The following is a 26,607-nucleotide window of genomic DNA, read 5'->3' on the forward strand; positions in this document are numbered from 1 at the left end:
AACTCATTTTATAGCCAAGCCATTGTGTTGTAATACACCAATCACCCACAACATGAAAACAACTGAATGTTCATAACCAAATTTTAATAGAGAATCCATTACATGATAGAGCTTCATACACCACAGAGAAAAATTCGAGCAGTAGTGGTGGAGAGTAACAAAATTAAATGGAATTTGTCAGGGAAGTAAATCGGTAAGTCCTATTTACTGGTGAATGGTAAATGGCTAGAATGTGACATCTAGTGTGGATAACTGCGATAGTAGTTATCAAGTTTCAAAATCACTTATTACTAAGTTTTAAAATCACTTCAAAATCACTTATTACCATTGTGTCCATGAGTAAGACACTTCATTTTCCAGGGATATTGTACCTCTCACTACTGATTATGGATTGTAAATTGCTCTGAATAAGACAATCTGCTCAATTTTGTAAATGTACTACTACTAAATCATTGACCACATCTTTTAATTCTCAAAAAGTGCATTAATTTAACATTTTTCTTCACCTCTCCATTGACTCTCATTGGGTATTTCCCAGCTCCATTAAACTCAAAAGGCTAAATACGTCACCTTCTGTAACTTAACCACTTAATTGTACATTCTCTTCTTTTTAAAGCCTATTAGCAGTATATTAATAAAATGAGTATATGAATTATTTTTTAAAAAGGACTAACCTATAGTATTTGGCCATTAAGACATACTTTATTGAATACAGCCATGTGAAGTAAATAACAAAAAAATTCTGTGTGCAACTACATCCATTAGTATAGTTATTTCAACTGATAATGAGAACACTGCTCATCACTATCAATACTACAAAAAAAATCACTGACAACTAATGAATCCGTGGTGCTGATCGGTCATTTGTGGTCGTGGGTCGAAGCTTAACAGTGGCAAATGGGTTTGATCCCCTAAGATAAAACAAATGCAAAAGTGAACAATTGCTGAGTCAATTAGTAATAATCATTATGCACTGTCAATTCATTCTGCTTTTCTTACCTCGGAAAGAGTGGATGTTCTGAGGTTTGTCCATGTGGAATGATTCTCTGTGGAGTTTATCAAATACAAAGAAGTATGAACTTTTTTTTTCCAATTAGATACTGATCAACCTATCAGTTCTCTTTAAAAAATCAGGGGAAATGCAACAAAGCTGGTTTATAACAATGCCTATAAGGAAGCCCTAAAACTTCCTACGTATTGAAAATTATTACCTCTATAACTTTAGCTAAGCGTCAAGCACATTACGTAACCAGAAGAGGTAGTATTTAAATACATCTTAACTGCTATGTCATGGAAACAACAATTTAGAAGAAACCATTTGTTCTGGATTTATACTTGTCATGTTACAACAGTGCAACAGCATTTGCATTCATGCAGCAGAGACAGCTGAATGCAATACCAGGAGTGCAGGATTTCCCAATCCTTCTCCTGGAATTCTTGCTGACAAAAAGTATTCATACCAGCCACTGCTTCATTAGGACCAGATGATCACTATAATGACATATTTAGAAAATTGTGAGGAGAGGCTCCAGAAACAGGATTGGGAATCCCTGGGGTGCTGGAATAAGCTATTATTACAGTCACGCTAAATAATAAATATGGTTGTCATTGACAACAACACTATCAGTCTCTAAATGGTGAGAAAATGTATTATTTTGATTAATTATTGTTTATTAATTTATTAATATGCCACACCCATCGGTACCTCTGAAGTAGGTGCTGGCAGAGGAGATATAGGACGTGCCTCCAGTTGAGACTTTGAGACAGAAACAGGTGGGGATGTGGCAGGAGATGAGATTTCAAAGGCCTTGGGTTCTGTTTTGCTGTCAAAGTGAGAGTCTGCCCTTCTGTCAGGAATGGGAGAGACTGGTCGAAAGTCAGCAGACCCCCTTCTCAGGGGTGAAATGGAAGGCAGGATTTCATTGTTGCTTTTATGATTGACCTTGTTATCAAATAACTCCACCCTCCGATCATGAACAGGTGAGATGGGGCAGAAGTCAACGGAAGCCCTGTGGACTGGTGTAACTGTTTGTGGAATTTCGTTGAAGCTTCTGCTGTCGGTCTGACTAGTTTTCTCTGTTGGGTTCAACGGCTCAAGGAGGTTGTTCATGCTGTGACTTCGATGTGATACACCACTATGAAATAAAAAAATTATGACTGGACCTTCAGCCCATAAAAATACTACCATGGTACTTTCACAATCAAAACTGATACAAAGAGAGAAACTGCTATAGTACCTTGAGCCCAAAGGCTGTTGAAAATTCTCAGCTGGAGCAACATATGCTGCTGGGAACCAGCCCTGACTAAAGAAGGAGGAAGAGATTAGATGAATTGTAGTCATACCTTCTGTAGCATATCTCTAATTCACAGATTTCTAATTTACTACTGAGCCACAAAAGGAAGATAATTTGCTACATAGGTGTCTCAAAATTTTGAAATAGCAAACACATTTAGTCCATTAAAATAACTCAACAGTAATCAAAACATTATTAAGGTGATAAAGTAGCTGGAAATGCCCGTTAATAAATGTAGAAATTCCCTGGTGGTGGTAGTAGCCTAGTGGTTAATACACTCGCCTATGAACCAGAAGACCCAGGTTCAAATCCCACATACTACCATTGTGTCCCTGAGCAAGACACTTAACCCTAAGTTGCTCCAGGGAGGGACTGTCCTTGTAACTACTGATTGTAAGTCGCTCTCTGGATAAGGGCATCTGATAAATGCTGTTAATGTAATGTAAATGTAAATGTAATGTAATTCCTTTAATTATTAGAGTTCCAATGTAATGCTCACTGATGCTGATTATAAGAAAAGGCCTTTGCAATGATCTTAGTATCAGCTGAAGACAGTTGCACTGATCAAGTAATTTTTTAATAGAACAAACCTTCTTCAGACTAGATGAGAATCTGGTTTGAATAGGAAATATTACAAAATTCATAAGAAAAGACTACAGTATATTGTTTCATGCTGTTGTGCTTGAGAGACATCATCAACTAAAATCAAGTTCCTTGAACGTGTTCACTCACATACTTAGCCAATAAATGTGATTCTGACATTGTGACATTCTGAAATAGCCACTGACAATTTGTTTGATGGAAAACATGGACATCAGCAAATCTTTTGATTGATCTGCAGTTACTTCATGGTGTGGTAGCTCACCGCAGACTGCCGTCCAGACGTCCGTAAAGCCAGCCATTTCTTGGCTCTGGCAATAGGACTGTGATACATTCACCCCTGGAGAAAGGCAATAGCACTGGATTTGAGGAGACAGGGTGAGATACTAGGGCCCGCATGGGCTGCCCACTTCCCACTCCTAATGCCTCCCCCAAAGAGCTTGAGCGAGATCGGCTTGGCAGAGGAGAGGGAGCTGTGGGTGACATTAGAACATTTTGGTCTGCACACAGAAGGACTGACCTGGGATAAGTCTGGGTTTCCCTACCTCTAGAGGGGACTCTTCCCAAAGGCAGCTTTTGCTCTCTCTCTTCTCCAGTTTGTAGCAGATTAGTAAAGGAACTCTTAAGCTGACAATGAAGCAACAAAATTATTTTAAAAGTAGATGTGTATGGTTTCATTTACAAGTTTTTGAGATGCTAATATGTCTTTGTGGGTGGCCTATTTAGTGGTGCATCTACTGAATACTCAGCTATACTTTAAATAATCTGAATATGGTTTAGTAGGTTTAGGACAGTCTGTTTAGACAGATTCTCACCTGTGCCTCCACGTCCATGTGTGTGGGTGTTGCCGTTCGAGGTCTGGAGATTTTACTTTCGTTTACCTTCTCCTTCCAGCCCTCCACTTTTTGTTGTAGTGATGATCCGGTCTGAAACAGACACAGAGACTGGATAAACATTAGTTTATGTGGTGTGATAAAGGGAGAAAAATCTAGGACTAGTGGAGAAGCAAAATTTTTTTCAGTTTTAATTATTCATATGTATCATTTCTACATAAATTTACGATTACAACATTTATCAGACACCCTTATCCAGAGCGACTTACAACCAGTAGTTACAGGGACAGTCCCCCTGGAGACACTCAAGGTTAGATGTTAAGTGTCTTATACAGGGACACAATGGTAGTAAGTGGGATTTGAACCTGGGTAGTATCCTACCCACTAGGATACTACCACCCATACTTTGTGGCATGTGTATTTATACCTTCAATAATATAATTTATAAAACACAGGCATAGTGATTAAGCTGGGATATAGAGTGGGTGAAGAAACAGTACCTTATTAATCAGAAAGAGCAAAGACTGGGTGAGACCACAATGTTTCTCTGCCAAGAAACGGAATCTTCTTTCCTCCTCCTTCAGGATATCAGTGTGACTTTGCCTCAAGTACTGCATATAATCACTACTCTCCTGCACACATGTACGATCATGTGGTTATATGCTGGATATTGTACTCTGTGTTACATTGTATTTTGTTATAGGCCACTGGACATAGCCCTGTGGCATTAATAAGCCAATGATTGATTAGACATATGCAGTGAATACAGGCCATATCGCTTTCACCAGAGAGTCTCTGAATGCTCCTCTCCTTAGCTGTCTCTCCAGCATGGCTGCCTGGTTTCTCACTTCAAGCTCATACACCCTTCTGCTGCCCTGCAGGGTACACAGAGGCACACACAAAACTCAAACACTTTTTTTTTCTGAATCCATGCCCAAAAGAACTATGTTTTTGTGAATTGTGTATATGTCATAAGTTTCTTTCAGAACCAAAGAAAACACTCTTAGAAGACCAGAGAAGACAAAGTATTTCTTTTTCCAGTATTGTGATTGGGTCTACTTTGATCTGATGCAAGCAAAAAAATTAAATAACGTATTTTTTGACTAGATTCAAATTGGTTGCCAATATCTGGTGCAAGAAGAAAATGATCATGGAGTGTTTTTGAGAAGTGTTTTTTGGATTTTCATCTTTCTCTGAAAATGGTCCATACCAAAATGGTCCACCCTGGAACTTCAGACAAAAAGTCTGGTGTCCATCCACAATCCGGATTTAGGCCCAAAAATCAGGTTCATTCAGTGTTACTCTCATTTCATCGATCTACAAAAGCCATTGTATTCTTTTGCCCAATCTTGATTTTGCTTGTTTTTGTTTAAATTAGGCTGTTTTTCTGCAGAATCCAGGTAAGTAGCTGATAGTTTTTGCGACAAGTACTATGCAGGAGTTCCTGCATACTTCCTGTCTAAATCTTCTCAGTTATCTTGTGGTGTCTGTATTTTCTTTTCAGTGCAATTTTGCACCCATGTGGACTCAAATTCAGAAGTATTTTGTGTGAGGATCATGACTACAGCTTTGTTTTTTGAGTGCCTGTTCATTTTTTTAGGTCTATTTTTGCATGTTTCATTAGAATATAGAATAAAATGGTGTAGTCAAAGACACTCACATCTATATACTCTTCGTCCAACTTGACGTTCTTGTCCATGGTCTGCAGCACCTCAATATGGAACCACTGAAACTAGGAAAGAGACAGGTAATCATTTCAAAATTAGCACTGAGAATTGGTCATCACTGTGCATTGTACACAATTTGTCTGAACCACAGGTTATTTGTTTATACTGTTTGCAACTACTTGTTGTCTACAATGCCATAGCATAGGAGGTGGTATGTGGTGTATCATGTGTTTAGCTTGTGTGTTAAACAGTGCTGTGTCTTCAATCAGCTATAAATTCATCTGTCACAGAACAACCTCCTGGATCCTAACCAGTCCTAAACAGCTCATTCTACAGAGACTGCTTCTGGCTGTTACTGAGCAGGTACATGAGGCCAGATTGGCAAAACTGTCATCGGTTCTTTTTCTCCTCAACCTCTCTGCAGCATTTGACACAGTTAACCACAAGACTCTCTTGTCAATCCTGAAGAGGCTTGGAATTCAGGGCTCAGCATGGCAGTGGTTTGCTTCCTACCTTGATGAGCGATCTTACCAAGTGACTTGGAAAGGATCTACCTCTGCCTCACGTAGACCCTCCACTGGTGTCCCTCAGGGCTCAGTGCTAGGTCCTCTCCTTCTCTCCCTCTACACTTCGATCACATGGATGATCCTACCACTGCTATGCTGATGACACACAACTCATCTTCTCTTTTCCTCCCTCTGATCTACATGCAGCCCATCACCTCATACTCAATCCCACCAAAACTGAACTAATATTCATTCCAGCAGATTCTTCACCACATCAGGATCTTGCTATTTACCTGGACAACTCACAGTTCTCTCCTTCTACAACAGCCCGCAACCTGGTTCTAACAATAGACAACCAACTCTCCTTCTCGACTCACAGCAGCAACTGTTCCCACTCATGTAGATTCCTTCTCTACAATATCAAATGAATCTGCCCTTATCTGTCAACACATCTTCAACCTTCCCAAATTCTCCCACACCACCCCTCTGCTACGTTCTCTGCACTGGCTCCCAGTAGCTGAAAGTCAGATTCAAAATATTGATGCTGGCCTACAAAGCCAAACATGGAGTAGCCCCATCCTACCTCACAGCCCTTATTACACCTCACACTGCACCTCGTATACTCCGAGACTCCAGTACTGCTCGCCTGGTCCCCCATCGCTAAAGGTAAAAGGAAGACATTCATCTAGACTCTTCTCCGTCTTGGCCCCTCGGGGGTGGAATGAACTTCCCCTCGAGGTCAGAACAGCTCAGTCTCTGAGTATTTTCAAACGGCAGCTCAAGACCTTCCTCTTTAGAGAATATTTAGATTAACTTGTAACATTCTTTTTGTCAAACTTGTGTTCAGAATCTACAACAGAGTGAACAACAAGGTTGTATTCATAGTTGGTGGTCCCAATGAACTTTAATTGATCTCTTCATCGATGGTAGTTTGAAAGCACGTTGTAAGTCGCTCTGGATAAGGGCGTCTGCCAAATGCCTTAAATGTAAATGTAAAATGTGTGTTAACTCAACTCAACAAATGCTCCATGATCAGACCTCTCAGAATGGGACTATCTAGGAAAATTTCTGAATTTCCCTGGCCTAGCTAATTTAGATTAGAATGTACATTTGCTTTTGATTAGATTTTTCCTTTGTTCCACTCTGTTTGCTTCATCTGCACTACATGGGGATTCAGTGTTTTCAGTAATTGCCTGATTGACTCTTGATGTAACCAGCCTGGATGCATTTCAGATAATCCTGGTAGGATCATTCATTCAAGGAAATGGAACACTTTTTATTTTTCTCTTAATTATGCATTAATATAATTAATCTTTTTATATAGGCTGAATTCAAGGAAAAAATATTCCTGTTTTATCATGTTTTTTTGTCACAATGAAGGTTAAACATCAGCCTACATGCATGATGTAGACTTTAGTGTGGCAGGAGTAATAAAAAAAAAAAACATACAACTCCTTCTATTTCAGCCGTAAGTCTTCGCTGAGTCTCTGAGATCTGGATGAGGACATCACCTGGAAAAATCCATACCACATTTTAATATTAATGTAACATATAATGCAATGTTGAAAGAACAAACTTTCACTTTTCAGGATGCAGAGGGTCTAGTGATTAGTTGAGCCCAGTGCTCTGACTTGACCAGTTATCTATACTGTGACTTAATCTTCTCACAGGATGAGAGTAGTTTTTACTCTATAGGTCTACATTAAGGAATTTTGTAAGGGAATTTTGATGCCCACTTAGCCCAGGTCTTACAAAACAGGAAATGGCATGGGAAATATTTGTCATAGAAAGTGGAGTTGTGCTTGAGTGCGTGCCACATGCGTGCCACAATAAAGGACACATTAAAATGTAGTTGTGTGAAAAAGTGTGTGCTGATTTCTTACTTTTTTCCATGTTAGTCTCATTTAAAATGTATCAAATCATCAAATAAATAATAATAAAACTTAGTCAAATACATGTAAACAGTAAGTGAAGGATTTTGTTATTAATAGAGAATGAAGTCTCTTTCCAAAATTCAGCCTTGGTTCAGAATTACAGGCACTTTTATCCAGTCCCACAATGAGATTTCACCAGGATGTGCTATTTTGGTGTCTGTAGCTTTAAATGCTAATGAGGATGAGAGATGCGGGACAAGGAGGAAAGCGGCCTATAGAAGTGAGTGGGCATTCACTGAAATGACCATCTACAATGTTTGTCACATCCAGGAAGTCGTGTAGGCATTTTTCCAGGAAAAAAATAAATGAACACACTGGTTCTTCAGAGTCTCGCATGCCTGAACAAAAAATATATAAATTAATTTGTGCTCATTTTCACATATAATCTCAGAGCAACTGCAATGCTTTGCACTTTAGAAGCCATGACAGTCGGTGTTTTAGGGGAGGGGTGGGAAATGTTTTAGGGGAGGGGTGGGGAAAATCTCTGGGTGGACAAAGCATGACAAACTCAAGGTAACCTTTTCCCTTATGATGATATAAGGGGACAAATTCCAGATCCAACCTTCAGAGCTGCCGCTCTCTGAATGGTGAAGCAGAATGGCCAAAGCACTCTTTACGCCTATCACCATTTCTAGCCACTGCAGGACCATAGACAGGCTAGGGGAACAAGTTTTGATGTTAAATAATCACACAAAGTGAAAATTTCATAATAGCAAACCTTTAAACAAGACCTGCCTGACAAAGTGATGTAGACCAAAAGATCATGCCAAAGAAATTCAGGAACAAATGAGAATAAAAGTAACTGAGCTCTATCATATTCACAAATGGCAAAAACATAGAACATTTACCAGTAAACCAAAATTACCCCAAGCGCACAGATACGACTCACAACTCAAAAGAAGAACAATAGAATGAAGACTTTGGAGTGGCCTAGTCCTGACCTGAATCCTATTGAGATGATGTTGTATGACCTTGCAGGTTGGGTGGAGGATGGACCAACCAGTTATTATCTTTGAAGGCAATCACTTTATCACTCTGGGCCAGGAAGGGTTGGAATTTCTTTCATAATAATAAGTGTTTACTTGTGTTTTATTTGACTAATATTTTGATGATCTGAAACATTTAAATGTTACTAACATGGAAACAAGTAAGAAATCAGAGAGTGATTAGATGATTAGGCAAGAGTATGATGGTTTTAAATTATTTACATTCATTGCACACACACTGTCATTTGAGATCTTTGTGCTGGGTACAGAAACAAACCTTAACCATTTTCCCAAACCAGGTATACCCAAGTCTACATCAATGTCGATTACTCAGGCCAAAAGCTGCTTGTTGTATCATTGACTTAGGGTGGAACTTGATCCGGCATACCTGTTACAAAACTGCTATAAGAACTTGATGCTCTTTGGCAGCAAACGGCCAGCTTTTAAAAAACTAGATCCAGACTCCAAGAAAAGGACAATCAATAAAGATGGAGCAGGTGCATTCGTCACAGAAATCAATGAAAACGAATATGAAAACTCAATATTCCTTTCTTAATTATTTATAGAATATTAGCACACTTCACTTCGCACAGACAATATCCCACCTAGTGAACGAGATGAAATTGTATGAAGTGCTTGCTCTCCCATCTTTGTCACTGCACTGAAGTAGGCCTCACTTGTCACTGACAGAGCTGCCATACAGACACAAAAACGTGGGAAGGACATGTGAAGGAAACATTTCTCGAATCTGCTATCAGAATTCACAACAGCTGCATTTCATGGTCTTAAATAAAGCAAGTGAGATGTTCGTTTGTGACAGAAATGGCTCATTTTGTATGAACTGAATGACAGTAATCATTGCGTTGCAAAGGCATGAGGAAGAAACACTACATTTCACCTTGAAATGCCTTCACATAGCTGTTTCCTAGCGCTACTAAATTCTGCAGTCCAGGATTAAAATGTTCCATTAGATTCTAAAAATTAACAAAAAGATTCTGTGTTAGTAGCATATAAAGTGTCACAGCAGCACATAAAATGAAATGATAACCACACAAATATTCTCTATCCTTTTGTCTTGTAACTCACAGTGTAGACAGACAGTGTGTTCCTGTGCAATTGATCACTGTTAGCTCCTGACATGGTGGTCACTGTGCACAAATATGAGAATTTCATATAAAATAATCACACACTATATTAGGCCAGAATACGTAGGTAATCCGGAAGTGTGAAATTCATCGATTAGAATAAAAAAGCCACTGAATTCCAGCAGGTATTCCACTCAGAGTAAATTACTCACCTGTAATAGTGAAAGGGACCTTTGCTATTATTCTGGTTTGTAGCCTTTGTCTCTCAGCCACAGATAATGCTGTACTGCTTGCGTGTGTTCAGCTGGGAAATAATGCCTTTGCGCTCTCCCTCTCTCTGCATAATGAGTCTATTCAATCAGCCATTATCGCCTCATATCACAGGCATAAGGACAGGCGAAGGCAACAAGAGTCTGCCACTGATATGGGTTGCAGCTCTTAATAATTCAGCAGTGACAGGAGCAGGGAAGGACAAATACCCGGTTGGTTTTATGCTTATAGAGCCCAACCCAGGCCAAGCCATTTAAGATAAAGTGATAATATTGGAATAAACTCTTTAATTTAACTTAAATCTCTCTATCGAAATGTACCCATATCAATCCATAAAGCATATTTCTATGTACAGTTTAAAGTGATGTAAATATGTTTATATTTAATGCTTAAAATTTAGTTACAGTATTTCAATAAAGTAAAATATTAAAATGACTGAAAACTGAGTCTATAGAGGTGTTCCTAGAAGGTTATGCTGTTGATTAATATTATACTCATTGTTTACAAAATGAATAGACCCCTTTATCATATTGGTAGTGAGAATTATTCTGCATTATTCGGTCTTGAAATTAGAGTAAAATAGTATTACTACTACAAATTAAGTTCAGACTCAAATGAGGTCGATCATATCTTGAATTTGTGTACACTGTTTTGTACCTTTTATCATGCCTGCCTATTTATCTTCATTACTCAGGTCCAGTTTGTTTAGGTGCACTTAGATACAAGAACCCTTGACATTTGTAAATGTACTCAAGTTTTCATACATTAAATAAATACAGCATTTTTCCACTGAATACATGCATACAGGGAAAAGGCATGCGTTAGGGAAACATCCTCTAGTTTAAGATGTGGCCACAAACTGCATAATAAGAAAACAAAAAGAAAGTAGAAATGTATCATATTTATAATGCACCATGCAAGAATGAATGCACCTTCTATAAAATAAAATAAATACATTAATACAGCAAGTCCATAAATATGCAGTGTATATCCATAAACTGACTGATTAACATATATAAGAAAAAGAAGCAATCTTTCACATATGTAATTAGTAAGAATAAACTTAAAATATAAAGAAACTTTGTTTACTCCAGGATTTATCAGACACATCTACAGCTTTAGATTTGAGCCATTCCATTTATCATTAAATAAAGTGTGTTACCAGGCATAAAGAACTGTATTATTCTACAAGAGGCCTTTTCTGTCATGTAAAGAATAAAAGAGGTGTGACTGTTTGTAATGATGACACTTAATACTGCAACAGTGAATTTATTTTTCAGAATAGTCATAAAAACATAATTTATAATTTTTTGTGTTAGTGTTTCAAATTGATGTACTGCAAACGCAACTTTTAAAGTCCTATCTGTATTAAAAAGAAAGAGGTCATTCATTTGGGTGATAAAACCAAATCTCAGATAACATGTTCTCCTAATTAATAAAGGGTCAACGGAATATGATGAATTGTAAAAAGTCAAAATTCACATTTTCAGCTTTCAACACTGTATGATATAAACGGTCAAAAAAGGTAGATATACTGGCATAAGCACCCTAAAACCTGGGAGATATGTTGAATCACTTCTATTACCAAACAGACTTCCATTTAATCAACATTGTAAATGATAAAATAATAATCATAATAATGACAATAATGATATTTGGTCAGTAACTTCGGAGGCTCTCGTATGAATGATGGCTTGCATTAATATATCAAATGGTCAAATGGGTGCATTTGTTCAGTGCTATCACTCATGAGGATAGGAAGATCAGGCACGTAGTAGCTGCTGGGCCAGGGTCTGGAGGTTGTCCCTCTGCTCATACAGATACATCTGTGTCTCCCACAGCATGTCCACCAGCACAGAGTCACTGATCTCATCCAACATGACCTCCACTGACAGCTGAGGACTCAACCTGAGGAGAGGCAGAAAGGTACAGATATCAAAAGCAGTCATGTGATGTGAAGGAAAGAAAAAAATAGACGATTTTTGTACAGGTTAGAACGCTCAAAAAAAGATTATTAGGACTAGTATTAAGACAGGCCAACAGCCTGAGGGGCTGACCTGTGGTAATGTATGTCAGTCATGTCACACCAGGCCTGAGCCCTGTCCACAGCACAACCATCAGAGTCCGTGCACTGAGGGGGGAAAAAAAGATTATTTTGCGTTTTAGATATTGTTAAATTCATATATTTATAGCAACTTGAAGAATTTAGTTTTCATTGTGACCCATTTGCAACATTTAAGACTTACATTTCAAGCCATTTTATTGGTTTTAGATGCAAATATGATAGGCTGTTTGAAGGCTAGATTTTCACAGAACTATGTAAAAATTGCTAACGCCATGTAGGTCTTCAGGACATCCTCCTTTGTTTTCTTTGTTTATAATAACTCCTGTTCACAAGCCATCAGAGGAAGCACAAATCTCAGCTGTAGATATGAATTGCATAATAGGCTGTTTTTGTACAGATTGAAATTATCGAAACGTACACAGTCCACCAACATCTTCCCAAGCTCCTTGACTCCCACAAACGTTTTGGCCAACTCCAGAGGGTTTGAGGGACGGAATACATCCACAGACGTCACTGCAACCTGAGGAGGCTTTCCAGTACCTAGAGACACCACCACCCCTAACTTCTGCAGCTCAGCTTCTCTGCCCTGAATGCAGAAATAAGCAGAACATCCACATCATATTGTGCATGAACAAAGTAAACACAGAGCAGCCATCAGAGATTCCTGAACCATATACTCATAAAAAAAAAAAAAATCATAGGCTGTTTGGATTTGCTGAGCATGTCAGAGTGTTGGGCCCAGTCCACACAATGGTTTTTTTTAAAACGAGTTTTCGGTTTAAAAAAAAAACTGCATCCACACTGGAGTGTTATCTGAAATGTTGTTGGCCACACAGAGACCTGGAACATCCAGAACACTGTTTTAACCTCCCTCCACACCTCTAAGGGTTCGCTGTAACTCCCCATCTAGTTCTCCTCCGTGGTGAGTTTTTATACAGTGGGTTACAGTGGGTTGCCCCCTTGAACTTTTCCACATTTTGTCACATTACAGCCACTAACATGAATCTATTTTATTGGAATTCCATGTGAAAGACCAATACAAAGTTGTGTACACTTGAGAAGTGGGGAAAAAAAATCATGATTCCAAACATTTTTTTTTACAAATAAATAACTGAAAAGTGGTGTGTGCCACAGGCTTCCATTCTTGCCCCTCTTGGGGTCAATTCTCTGCAAAGATAACATTTTATTTTTACACTGACTTTTTGTTGAAACAAGAACTTGGGTATTCATCAAAAAGGTTCTTGGACTGCCTTGGACAAATTAAAGTATAGATGTCACTGAATTGTTTACATTTTAATAATAAAAAAAAAAGACAGAGGTAGTGACGATAATAATAATGTCACTGTTGACCTTAGTTTCCTGAACCCATACTTACATTTACATTTACAGCATTTATCAGACGCCCTTATCCAGAGCGACTTACAATCAGTAGTTTTACATTTACATTTACAGCATTTATGAGACGCCCTTATCCAGAGCGACTTACAATCAGTAGTTACAGGGACAGTCCCCCCTGGAGCAACTTATGGTTAAGTCTCTTGCTCAGGGACACAATGGTAGTAAGTGGGATTCGAACCCGAGTCTTCTGGTTCATAGGCGAGTGTGTTACCCACTAGGCTACTACCATCCTACTTAGCAGACTCGGCAAAGAATATGGGAGTTATATTTGACTCAAGAGTTGAAATTTGAAGCACACATCAGCTCAGTACTAAAACTTAGCTTATTCCAACTGAAACAGCTATCAAAAGTTAAACAACTCTGCTCCCATTTCCACTTTGAAATTTTAATCCATGCTTTTATTACATCTTGTTTAGACTACCACAATGCGCTATATGCTGGGGTAAATCAGAGATCTCTAGATCGACTACAACTAGTCCAAAATGCAGCGGCACGACTTGGACCAGCACCAAGAAATACGAGCATATTACCCCAGTCTTAGCTTGTGGCTCCCAATCCGCTAAAAATCTTTTATTTACCTTTAAATGTTTGAATGGTCTTGCTCCTCTGTATCTATCTAATTTGATCCAGCCCTACACTCCTTCACGCGCCCTTAGGTCAGCTGATCATTCACTCCTAGTTGTTCCTAAAAGCTTAGGGGTGACCGTGCTTTTCGTCATCCTGGGTCACCCGAAATGCTGTCTCTGTGTGGATGCAAGTGAAAAGCGGTCTCTTGCAGTCCATTGAATTTGTTAATATGGAAGCTGACCCTTATCAGCAGAAGTAAATGTCATTGTGCCTCCTGTTAGATACTATACTATAAATATATTATCTAACACAAAAGTATCACCCAAGTTCACTCACCTGTGCCTTCAGGGCCTTGTTGTACTGATGAATCTCGGTCATGGCATCCAGAGTTGGATTGTTGGCCAGCAATCCGCCATCAAGAAAGCGCCCCATTGGCCGGAAGTAGGTAGGAGCGGCACCACTAGACCGAGCAGCACGCCACACACACTGCTCTAAAAAAAAAAAAAAAAAAAAAAAAAAAAAAAAAGATAAAAATAGTGTTGGGGTAAATTATGTAAAATAGTGTTGGGGTAAATTATGTGTACATGTGTACTGTGAGCTGTGCTGAAATGAAGTGTTTTTTAATATATAACGTATCATTGGTGAGTAGTTGGACATGATGAGAACCCCGGAACTTCTTCCACTGTGAATTTTCCCTTTACACTTAATATAAGCATGCGCACACACACACACACATACACACACACCTTCATCTCTGACCTTCCTACGCTTTCTCAGCGGTTCCTGAGTGTATCCAGTTATCAATAAATCCTCATCTTCCCATCCTAAAACAGCAATGCCAGCACTGAGATTGTGTGCACAGAAGCAGATCTTTTTTTATCACAGATAAAAAGGAAAAACCACCAAGAAAATGATCAAGTTATTTAATAAGTTTAAAGGTGATGTGATTAAAGCTGCCCTAATGTGATAAAAAACAGCCCCTTTATTAGTCAGTTTGATCGATCATTTATTTCTTTTTAAACAACATTGTCATTTATTATTAAAAAAAGCCACAAGTGTGGATTTAACAATATCACTGGTAAAAATGGAGGTGATGAAAATGTATAAAAATTGAAGTACAGTGGAAAAATGGTCAGTTGAATCATTAACTACCATGAACATTTTATTTGAAATATTAATAGTTTAAAACACACAGTTTTGTAACTTCCACCCAAAACCACGCCCCCTGACACTCCCTGGAGAGATACATTCCAGTGGTCTATAATTACATCCTGAACTAAATTAATTACCTCTCTTGAGCTTCCACCATCATCCCTCCTAGGGAGCTACAAGGTCGATGAGTGGCCGTGGTGCAGTGGGCGTGGTTTTGGACGGAAGTCACAAAAATACAGTGTTTTAAAGAATTCATATTTCAAATGAAATGTTCATGGTAATAAAATCAATTGGTTATTTATCATTGTATTCTAATTCCCACATATTATCACACAATTCACACATATTATTGAATAAATTACTTAATGTACTTGATGAGTCAGGTGAGATTATGTCAGGCTTGGGCAGAGTTCTTCTGTCAATAACTCAGGAGTAGAGCTGTAAATTTTTAGTCTCCTTTGCTTGAAGCTGAAACTGTATTTTTCTAAACTACAACTTATTCTTGTATTTCAACATTGAGGCATTTGTCAATCAACCAATTCAAGATGATCAAATTTCAAGATGGGGCCTTCCAGGGAATAGTATAATTTTATTGAAAGTTAGTGGCTTATTACCTCTAGCTAGTTTCTTGCAAATTATAGCAGACAATAGTTATAGTCATACAGGTGACTATAGCATAAGAAAAATAATGCAAGCATAACTGAAGAACACATCCGTACAGAGTTGTTTGTATGGCTATAGTTATGTATTCTAGGCTTTTTAAATGATAGATTCACAATAATACAGTAGCAAAGATAGAAAGCTGGAGATAACTTCAGGACATGCAGGTTGCATAGACTCTAAAATAAATAAATCTTGTGTAGTGTACTAGAAGTGCCCTCTGTGTAAGGAACACACTGTGAAGCAAGTGAATTGTTACCCTGTGGGATGGTGAGCGGTTTAAAAGTGGCAGTGGAGGCATAAGGAGATTCATGTGGTATGCCTGGAGGGTCGTAGTTTCTGAAGAGATGTAGCTCCCCTGGGTGTCTATCAGCAAGGACACTTGTCACCATGACCCTGAGTTAAAAAGCAACATAGATTACAAGGAACGATCACTACACTTCTCCATGATGCACAGAGGCAGATTCGACCTCATTGTTTGACTAATGTTTGGTCAAGCAGTTAATCCAAGTTGGGAATGTTGTAGTCTGAATTTCTTTAGGTCTCCTTTAATATAATTACGATGAAGTCATGGAAAATTAGATTAAGCAGATGGAGCACATTTGCTCATATAACAAATTACCAAAACAATAAATAATGCTGCTAAAATAAAACCAATCCACAGTTACCTTGGATGACACACGTCGGTCATCTTGGTGTTTTCCCCAAACTCCTTCTTCAGGAATTCCTCAAGCGGGCCAGACTCATATGGTCGGGAGCCCTTAAACACTTGCTCCTTCATACGGAAGTACAGACAACGCAGGTACTGCATGGACTTACCTTCAGAAAATAAAACAGTGCAATTAAGCAACAATTCAGGTAAAGAGCTAGAACGTTAACAAAATGTTAACCTTACCAGCTTTTAACAATGCAGTTAACAATGTAATAAGGTACTCAATGACTGCCTACCACAGGCTGATCAGACCTGGGTGTGTGCCCTTCCGCTTCACAGCCAATGGCTGCTTCTCATGACAGGATCAGAAAGCTCCTTGATCAGGGTTCCCACTCTAAGTATTCCCTTACTTGTCCATGACTTTCCCTGACCAAAAACCAGAATTTACATGACCTGTATAAATAAATATATAACTTTTGGGTGCTGAGCAGAAAGCGCCATTTAAAGTGGTTATAGAATTTAAAACTGCATTTACGTCATTGTTGTTGAATATAAGCAGCATGGTGTGTTGAATGGAACAAACCAAAACCTCAACCCCATCTCGGACATCCTCTACATCAGGGGTGCTCGTTATGTCGATCGTGAAGGCATTGTGCGTAGATTGCATGACATCAAAAAAATTAGAAGTCAGCCCATCATTCATCCAGTCACTTGATTGATATATATAGATGACATCTGACTTTTTCTGATACTTGAGTCACCGCACATGCGCAAACAAATTTGTCAAGTGCAGCAAAGCTAACACGCTAGAGAGTTACCTCGAGTTTAGCCCTCATTTTTTCCTCTTAAACTTAAAATTGTATACAAATGAGTGGGGAATCAAGACCAAAGAAATTTAATTAAAAAAATAAAGAAAAAAATAAATCCCTTTCATATGGAGTGGGAGGAGGAGTATTTTTTCAAGATGACATTTTCGAAGTGTGTTTGCCTCATCTGCCAGTCTACAATCTCAATACCAAAGAAGGGAAATGTGGAGCGGCATTTTTGGACTGTTCATAGAAAATACAACTAATGTTCTAAAATGTTGCACATTTTTAAAGCAGGAGAAACAAAAACCCTCACGGGAAACATTCCAGAAATTCCCTGACACTTGGGAACTCTGCTTGGTAGTCTTCTGCTGAGCCTGTGCAGCCCACCTCCACTGGCCGCACAAAACATTTCCAGCGCTGGTTTTCTGCTTCATTGCATATTGCAATATATGCATATTGCAGCTTTCTCCTTTCGAATTCTTCATCGTTGGCTTCATCCCATGGATCTGCCAGCTCCACAATAAAGGACTGTCGACGGAATTTGGACCACAGGACCAGGTCCGGCCTCAGGTTGGTTGTCATATTGGGTGGGAAGGTGAGCCTCTGATTTAAATCCACTAGTGTTTCCCAGCCTGGGGGTGCATTGAGTGAGGATGTGCCTGGACACTCTTTTGGCCTGCTTCTTCTCCCACTCCAGAAAGAAAAGGATGCCGGTTTCCAAGGGCATGCCGTTGGTCATTACCCTCCTGCCTCTCGTGCAGCCCCCAAGCACCTCAGCACTTGGTTGTGGTGCCAAGTGTATCTGCCTTGGGTTAGGCTCATCTTGCATCAGTATGTGTTTTAAGAGTTGCTAGGGCAACACATAGGAGACAGGTCAGATCCTCTCCAAAACCCATATGTAAATTTGATGGGGAAGGCAGGATCCCCATGATCAGGGTTACAAAACTGATCATTCTATGTCTAAGAGAATTAAGATCAGTTTACTTTTTTCAGAAAGGGTGTAAGGTTGTGGGGTGTAACCAGAAAGGGTCACTAACTCTGAATAATATTGTATCTCTTAGCTCTTAAAACTGCTCAGCTTCTTTTTATATTTGACCAAAATAAAATGTGACAATTAACATCCCTTTTTCTTCATAGTTCATTATGAGTAATTTCATTCCTTATGGCTGTATAAAAAATAAACAATGCATACACACATGCATGTCTACATGCAAATACATACCATGTACAATGGCCAGAGCCAATATTCCTCCAGTGCTGGTTCCAGACACCCAGTCAAACAGCTCCCTAATAGGTTTTCCAGCTTCCCGCTCCAAAGCTATCAGCATCTGGATCAAGACAAGGCCTTTGATCCCTCCGCCATCCAAACACAGCAACCTGTCTACCCTGCAGAAGATGGTTGGCAGATGCATAAGAAATTGTCTTCATGAGCATATTATATATTGCTATATATATTGATCAAGGCCTGGGCAATTCTGCTGAAACAAAAATAGACATTGAATTGAAAGTTGGAAACATACTACCATGGTGATAAATGTTGGCATGGTACACTGAGTGTCCACATAAAAAAAAAAGTCAAATTTGACGCAGGGGGCAGTGGTGGAATAGCAGGTAAGGAAACGGACCTGTAATCAGAAGGTTGTTGGTTTGAATCCCTAACCGCCAAGGTGCCACTGAGCAAAGCACTGTCCCCACACACTGCTCCCCAGGTGCCTGTCATGGCAGCCCACTGCTCACCAAGGGTGAAGGTTAAATGCAAAGTACACATTTTATTTGTGTGTCGTTCCATGTGCTGTGCTGCAGGGTTTCACAATCAATCACTTCACTTTCATCAAAACCATTCACCAACCACAACGTTTGCCACAGACAGGAAGTAGTGTCTGTTTTTTCAGAAAAAATCAAATGAATGCAGAGTCTCGTGTGACTGAACAAACATTTTTACGTTGAATCACTGAGCATCTGCAATGCATTGCACTTTTTAAAGCCATGCGGGACGGTGGAGATAATGGTTTTTTAAAATTCTCTGGGAAAAGCATGAGAAACGGGATGTAAACTTTCCCCTTATGGCGTCATCACCATTTCTAGCCACTGCAGGACCATAGCCGGGAACTAGGGGAACTCGTATTAATGTTAAATAAGTGACATTTTCATAATAGGGGACCTTTAAAAGAATGCTATTAAGGTCTGCTATTATACAAATTCCTTTCAAACATACTTCTTATCCTCTGCTTTGAAACCATCCACTTCTGTTCTGCTCCGACTCATGGCAGTCAGTGCAGCTGTTACATGCACTATGTCCTCAAACCCTGTTTTCCAAAAAGAAACAAGTTGTGACGATTAGTTAAGGAAAGTGGCATGACAGTAGCACAACATAACACTAATCAGATGTCAGTTTGATGAGGGAAAAAAACCCCAAACCACTGCCTACAATGATGTCTGAATGGCATCAAAAAAGGAGAGGGGGAATGGAATGTATTAATGAATAAATAACTATTGGATGGGCCAGGTATCTAGCTGTCTATCAGTCACTCTGCCATGTTCTTACACTTGTATTTCTGCTGACTGGCTCATATGGAGATGCAACAAGATGCACAATTAAAATGTATTGCTTACAAATAAATATAACACCATTCACATAAAAAAAAATGCACAATTGTGAGTGCTGTTACATTTAATCATTGATAAACCTGCATTTACAACCACATTTATTTATTTAACATATTTATTTATTTGTAAAATGTATTTGTGAATTTTGAAACTGAAGTATCTCCATAGGCTCAGCGGGGTAGAACAAATACAAATTGGAATCAATTATGTCTCTGGTCACTTTTTTTGTTATAATGCTGCAAAAACTATATAAAAAAAACAATGTGAGCTATTACACTCGCAACAAAATTTAATTGGCATAGTTGTATGCTGATTGGTCTTGAACAGAGTTTAATCTAGCTCAAAAAGTATTGTTGCCAGACATTTTGCACTATACCAGCAGATATTCGGTATTCATGAGGTGTATTTATTTATTTTTTGGGGGGAAGTTAAGGCTTTAAATAAACTGATAAATTAACATGCATATGGGTGCATTGGGGCTTATGACAAACAAGCTCATGACCATCTTAGGTGGAGGTTCTTGGCTGCCTGCCTTACAATCATGATGCAGACACACTCATTAACCAACAAGCTATCTTTTGTCCCCCAGGACACACTTTTACACCATCCAGCAGTGGGACTTTCTGAAATAAATGTATTAGATGACTTACATTAATACAATTTAAAATCCCGACCAAAAATAAGAAGAATTTGTTTGGTCAGTGTATCTGAGCTGAAGTAAAGAAGAAAAGTATTAAGGAACCTCAGAGAAACAGAAGTGGGCATGTTACCTATGCCAGGAGTCTGCGGTTTCCAGATAGGGGACATTGAGGCTAAGGATGGGGGGACACATCGCTGTGTTCCTACACTACACAGCATGTCCAGCAAAACCTTTCTGTTTGGACCTTCAACACACAAACCCAAATGATTAAAGCCATGCATTCACGCAGATATGAAGCTTAAATTTAAATTGAAAAATTATAATATACTCAAATGTATAAAATTGGATTTTTCATATATATATATGAAATTATATGTGTGTGTATATACACACACACACACACACACACACACACATATATATATATATATATATAATACAATATATGAAAATAAGCATTATATATATATATATATATATATATATATATATATATATATATATGTATATATATATATATATATTATTTTTTTTTTATGCTCTGATATTAAAATAAACTTAAATACCTATAGAGATTATAAAATCTATAGTCTACACTACTGGTGTTTGAAGCAGAGAAAATGGGCAAGTGTAAGGATTTGAGTGACTGAAATAGAGTGGCTCTGAAATTATGATTGCTAGACTGCTGGGAAAATTTTGCCCTGTGATGCTTGGAAACCTCAGGCCCAGCATTCATGTGGATCTAAATGGAGGGGGGGGGGGCAGTGGCTGAGGTGCCACTGAGAAAAGCACCGTCCCCACACACTGTCATGGATGCCCACTGCTCACTCAGGGTGATGGGTTAAATGCAGAGGACAAATTTCACTATGTGCACCATGTGCTGACAATCACTTCACTAAGAAATGTATCTGCTGGCCAAGAACAACCCTTTCACCATTATATTGCACCCTGACACACTAGAAAAATTCTTTAAGAATGAATTGAAGAACATAATGAAAATTCTCCACATTTTAAACCTTAAACCCATTATCCTTCCTTTTTCTCTTCCCCTCACCTTTACTTGTACGAGCAGCTATTAGGCCAGGGGTCTCTCCCAGGTCATTGTGGATCTCCACATCAGCACCAAACACAATCAGTGCTTTTATAAGATCCATGTGATCCATCTGAAAAAAAAATGTGTAGATGTGCCACAGAGGACTATAGTGCAAGGAGTGTTTTCCAGATCTAACAGTCCAACTATGCTCAGCTACGGATGAATTAGTGAATCAACACAAAGGGAACTGCTCAAGGACATCCACAGTAAAGACAGAAATGTGTGTTTATACCTTCATGGCGAGGTGGAGGGCAGTATTCCCATCCTGACCTTTGATGTTTGCGTCCGCACCATGTGTGAGCAGGACCATGGCTGCCTCAAAGCGTCCCTTCTTGGTCAGAATATGAAGAGGACTCTCTCCCGTCTTACTGAGGTAGTTCACACTGGAACCTCGTTCCAATAATATCTGGCTCATCTAGGTTAGATCAGGAAGGGGTCTTGTCATCAAATTGTTCTCTCACCATGATTGCTCTGGCTATGTTGGGAGTTTAAGCTAATGTTGGGGATTTACTATTGATGTAGAATTATTACATAGAGAAAAAACAGCTTGTGTGTCAAAGGCTAGAGGAGGATTTTTATGACAGACAATTAATAATAACATAATAATGAATGATAACAAAATAATAAGTGCATCTACCTATACTTGATTCATCCAGTAGATAAACTGTTTTAGGTTTTATGATTTATTAGAAAAAAAATATAATTTCTGCACATTGTCCTTGACTACACTGTACATTAACAGCATGTTTCTGTGATCTTACAGTGCATCACTTTTTCCACATGTTACAGCCTCTACACACAACCCCCTATAATGACAATGGAATAAACTTTGAGGATTTGGCAAATGTATTAAGAATAGAAAAACTGAGAAAAAAACATGTACATTCACAGCCTTTGCCATGAAACTCAAAATTGAGCTCTGGTGCATCCTGTTTCCCCTGATCATCCTTGAGAAGTTTGTGCAGTCCACCTGTGGAAAAAACTGTTAATTGAACTCAATATGGAGAGGCACACAGCAGTCTATATAAGGTCCCACATTTGCCAGTTCATATCAGAGCAAACAAAGGAATTGTCTGTAGACCTCCAAGACAGGATTGTCTCGAGGCACAAATCTGGTGAAGGTTTTAGAAAAAATTCTGCTGCTTTGATGGTCCCAATGAGTGGTCTCCATCATCTATCCAAGTGGAAGAAGTTCAAAAGCACCAAGACCTTTCCTAAAGCTTGCTGGCCAACTAAACTGAGAGATCAGGGGAGAAGGGCCTTAGTCAGGGAGGTGGCCAAGAACTCAATGGGGACTCTGTCAAAGCTCCAGAGGACAGCCATCTCTGTAGCAATCCACCAATGAGGCCTGTGTGGTAGAGTGGCCAGATGGAAGCCACTCCGTAGTAAAAGGCCCATGTCAGCCCACCTGGAGTTTACCAAGAGGCACCTGAAGGACTCTCAGACCATGAGAAACAAAATTATATCATGAGACAAAGATTGAACTCTTTGGTGTGAATGGCAGGAGTCACGTTTGGAGGAAACCAGCATCACTCATCCCCACTCAACAAAGCCAGTGGATGCCCTGTAGCCTATTTAGTGAACACAAGCAGAATGAACTTGCCCAGAAGATCTAACTGCAGTGTTTTATAAGGCCTACCTCTGCAGTCTTGGCCCAGTGCAGTGGAGTGCCACCATACACTGCATCCTCTGCATGCAGCTGAGCTGGATCGTAGGTTAGAACCGCCTCAGCACAGCTGGTGAGAAATGGGTAGAGGAGAAAGGAAATGGTCAACATGCTCAATTTACAGTTCTTTCATTCAACATGTTCTGTTTCCTCACCCGCTCTCACTGTACTTCATGGCAACATGGATGGGGTAGCAGTTGCCTCCGCTGATGTCACACTTGGCCCCTCCTCCCAGCAGAGCCCTGACCGACTCCACCTTCCCGAGGCGGCAGGCCACGTGGAGAGGAGTTTCCCCTGCCTTGTTCACATCGTTAATACCGGCACAAAGTCGAGCACACAGGGCCTGCAGATAACAGATCAGTGACTGAACTTAATTCTAGGACCGTCCCAAATACACTGTAAAGTTTCTGTACTAAGCTGCAGAGAACACAGAGAAGCCATGAGCAGACTTATATTGCATAGAGTTTTTAGCAGACAAGTACAAATCAATATTTATTTTCTCTTCATGTAAACTCTGACACCACCATGTAGAGTTTGTGCTTCTGCATGTTCTGCATCTTCTCCGACCATATAAATTACCTTCTATGAATGCTAAAAGATCTTAATCAGTCAGAACACTGGGCATCATTTTTTTAACTTTAGTAACCATTCCAATTTCATTTTGTTCTGCTAAAGACTGCAATCCCACCAGTTTTACATTGCATAATAATTATTACAGAATTACATTGCATAATAATTATTTCTAATAGTGTGAGTATTTATGTTAATGTTGTGAGCAACCAGTCACCTCTATGATGACGGATGAGTCTTGCTTGGCCGCCCCATGCATGGGCGTATCGCCATTCTTGTCCTTAATGTCAGTACGGACCTGGCACTCGTCCAGCAGCTCCCGCACGCAGCCCACCTCACCCCGCTCACAAGCCAGGTGCAGAGGTGCCCGTCCCTGAGCGTCCTGAGCATTAACTTGACTGGGGAATGCCAAACAGGCTGGATTACCATCCTCATCCTCGCTTGTCTAGAGCCTTCAGAAATCACAAAGAGCTCACCTCAGGACAAAGTTGTGCCTTAAGCAGTCCCGAAGTCCTGTGTCCACAGCAATATGGGCGGAGCTCCAGTCGGGGTGACTTCGCAGGCAGTCCACTACTGGCTGAAGAGCTTCTGGTTTCAGCGAACTGAGTGTCTCATAAAACGGACGGATTTTCAGTGCGTATTGTGGGAACCAGTTTAGTGCATCATCCTCTGAGGACACCTGGAACAACCTGAACCAAAAAGAAACAGGTCTTGTGTCAGTTCAATGTGACACAGTTCTGGTGGTTTTTGTAGTGCTGGTTTCTTTTCGTGGTATATCTAATATGGAGGATGAGGCATCAGTTTGACTTTTAAACTCACCTTAGACATACGTTGGGAGTCTCAGGACACAAAAGCACGCAGTCCCATGACTGGCTGGCGGAGCTTCTGTACAGGATCATCCTACCTTCTTCCTTTAAGCAGATCCAGGCCGCTCCACTGTAGTCTGATAGGGGAACATCCCTCACGCGATATGGATTGGAGAAAAGGTTTGAGACAGAGGAAACCGTGTCCAACAGACGGCCGAGGAACTGCATGACTACTGGCCACTATGGGATTTAATAAGAGGAGAGAAGACAAATGATTGCATGTTGAAATGAGAATGGTAATCAATGGATTCCTCATTTGTGAATTCTATTAATACTTTGATAACACAATTAAACAGGTACAAACAACAACAGACAGGATTAACAATTAACACGATCTTCTTCATCTGGAAATATGCACCAATATGCACTGGTCTTACAACCAGAAGCAAATGGAAACTATACAGCCCAGTGATCAAATCACTGTGATAAACACTGAACTGAACTTATATCAGGAATATAGACATTATTGAATCACGTGGAAAGGTGCACGACGTGATATTAAAAATTATATTATACTATAGTACATATATAGGTATATTCTTGTTGTGTGGAGCAAAATGTAGTGGCTGTGGTCCAAAGCCATTTCCCTTAAAAAAAACTCCAGGTATACTCCAATTAAAATTTGAGGTCATTAACTCAAGGGTATACATACTTTTTCTTGACAATATATACTGATTTGGTGTTATTTGATTTCGATGAGATATTTGATTTTGAAATGCTGCGTGTTTTTCTTGAATTTACTCTCGGCCAACGCCATTCCTGCAAGATCTCTAATAAAAACTGGTTCGCCGACCGGTAACATCTTTATTTATTCTGAAAAAGGAACTGCCGGGCTCGTTACTTTACAGCTTACTGCCCGCAAAACGAAGATGAAGCGAACCGAGAACCCGAACAAGCGGCTTTTTTCGCGTCGAAACTGGACGCATCGGCAACGCTGCGCCCATCAAATGACATAATCTGAATGGTAATCCGGAATATACAATCATCAGTCTTCTTACCTGTCCGCGGGTCAAACGCCAACCCCGAAGCTGCCGCTGACGTGACTTCTGTCGGGACTTCCGACAGCCTGCGAACGCCAGCCAATCGCCGTGCGCGTACCATGGGCTGCGCGCCAATCGGACGCGGCGAAGCTGGGCACGCACGAAGCCCCAGGGTGGTATTTACATCGGACTGTGACGAGCGACCTTTGCTCGATGATGGATGTGGTGAGGTGGAGTAAGACCTGGCGCGGAGTGTGCGTGGCGCTGGAGCGGGTCCCCGTTGTGGACCCTTCCAGGTTTCCGGGGGTGGGGTATTGCCCAGGGTCGCGTGACAGTCGCTCTCTGACTCCATGGGCACTATAGTGTTGTGCTCACTGTCGCCAGGTATCAATGCATTGCTAAATAGTTTTGTCATAATATTAGCTCCATACAAGTCATAGTCATAGTTCATCGTATTTTGAGAGTGACAACGGTGCTTTCAACCAACTATCCACTGTAAATTAAATAAATGATCTGCTTTCCTAACACTCCTAATTGCTTTGTGCCTCATTTGCAAGACCAAATAGCATTTTATGCCATTGGAATTGAATCTGAAACAATGCAAAGATTTATTGTAAATTTGAATGTTTAATATCCAATAAACATGTCCTAAGGATAAGTCATTCAGTTTATTATTTTTTTAAATGCCCAATCTTGGTTTAACTGAT

The 26,607-nt window shown here is 39.7% G+C and overlaps 2 protein-coding genes across 7 annotated transcripts; both read right to left on the minus strand.

Moving 5' to 3' along the window:
* Positions 1 to 335: 335 nt before the first annotated feature.
* baiap2l2b (BAR/IMD domain containing adaptor protein 2 like 2b) lies at positions 336 to 10,256 on the minus strand. Of its 4 annotated transcripts, none has more exons than XM_028974015.1 (14): positions 10,118 to 10,256; positions 9,907 to 9,968; positions 9,719 to 9,794; positions 9,426 to 9,512; positions 7,350 to 7,411; positions 5,388 to 5,459; positions 4,513 to 4,602; positions 4,228 to 4,359; positions 3,710 to 3,820; positions 3,160 to 3,521; positions 2,238 to 2,303; positions 1,706 to 2,135; positions 1,000 to 1,046; positions 336 to 911 (listed from the first exon to the last, which is right to left on the minus strand). In XM_028974015.1, the coding sequence occupies exons 2-14, from the start codon at positions 9,958 to 9,960 to the stop codon at positions 836 to 838; spliced, it is 1,665 nt and encodes a 554-aa protein (XP_028829848.1). In that variant the 5' UTR covers positions 9,961 to 9,968; positions 10,118 to 10,256; the 3' UTR covers positions 336 to 835. The 4 variants fall into 4 exon arrangements, with proteins under 4 accessions (XP_028829848.1, XP_028829849.1, XP_028829850.1 ...); XM_028974016.1 differs by having other exon boundaries at positions 3,160 to 3,367; positions 3,440 to 3,521; positions 9,907 to 10,228; XM_028974017.1 differs by having other exon boundaries at positions 1,943 to 2,135; positions 9,907 to 10,228.
* Positions 10,257 to 11,374: 1,118 nt separating this feature from the next.
* On the minus strand, positions 11,375 to 26,005 carry pla2g6 (phospholipase A2, group VI (cytosolic, calcium-independent)). 3 transcript variants are annotated; one of them, XM_028973253.1, is made up of 17 exons: positions 25,919 to 26,005; positions 24,874 to 25,100; positions 24,531 to 24,743; positions 24,272 to 24,452; positions 23,640 to 23,827; positions 23,458 to 23,554; positions 22,051 to 22,233; positions 21,780 to 21,888; positions 20,856 to 20,969; positions 19,694 to 19,784; positions 18,701 to 18,864; positions 16,686 to 16,836; positions 16,277 to 16,413; positions 14,542 to 14,696; positions 12,659 to 12,826; positions 12,233 to 12,306; positions 11,375 to 12,083 (listed from the first exon to the last, which is right to left on the minus strand). In XM_028973253.1, exons 2-17 carry the CDS (start codon positions 25,086 to 25,088, stop codon positions 11,939 to 11,941), a joined length of 2,385 nt encoding a protein of 794 aa, XP_028829086.1. In that variant the 5' UTR covers positions 25,089 to 25,100; positions 25,919 to 26,005; the 3' UTR covers positions 11,375 to 11,938. The 3 variants fall into 3 exon arrangements, with proteins under 3 accessions (XP_028829086.1, XP_028829087.1, XP_028829088.1); XM_028973254.1 differs by lacking the exon at positions 20,856 to 20,969; XM_028973255.1 differs by lacking the exons at positions 11,375 to 12,083; positions 12,233 to 12,306; positions 12,659 to 12,826; positions 14,542 to 14,696 and adding an exon at positions 14,754 to 15,029.
* Positions 26,006 to 26,607: the final 602 nt, after the last annotated feature.

Source organism: Denticeps clupeoides, chromosome 3 (assembly GCF_900700375.1).
Source record: "Denticeps clupeoides chromosome 3, fDenClu1.1, whole genome shotgun sequence".
In the NCBI taxonomy this organism is placed as follows: Eukaryota; Metazoa; Chordata; class Actinopteri; order Clupeiformes; family Denticipitidae; genus Denticeps; species Denticeps clupeoides.

Coding starts and splice junctions, on each gene's coding strand:
- baiap2l2b (XM_028974014.1), bottom strand. CDS start 9,993: ATGAAATTCTCATATTTGTGCACAGTGACCACCATGTCAGGAGCTAAC. Junction 2,304..3,159: donor CGTCTGGACGGCAGTCTGCG/GTGAGCTACCAC, acceptor CTCCTTCTTTAG/TCAGGGCTGGTTCCCAGCAG. Junction 1,047..1,705: donor TGCCAGCACCTACTTCAGAG/GTACCGATGGGT, acceptor TAAACTCCACAG/AGAATCATTCCACATGGACA.
- pla2g6 (XM_028973253.1), bottom strand. CDS start 25,088: ATGCAGTTCCTCGGCCGTCTGTTGGACACGGTTTCCTCTGTCTCAAAC. Junction 23,555..23,639: donor ATGAAGTACAGTGAGAGCGG/GTGAGGAAACAG, acceptor ATTTCTCACCAG/CTGTGCTGAGGCGGTTCTAA. Junction 19,785..20,855: donor ACCGCAGACTCCTGGCATAG/GTAACATGCCCA, acceptor TTTGGAAAACAG/GGTTTGAGGACATAGTGCAT.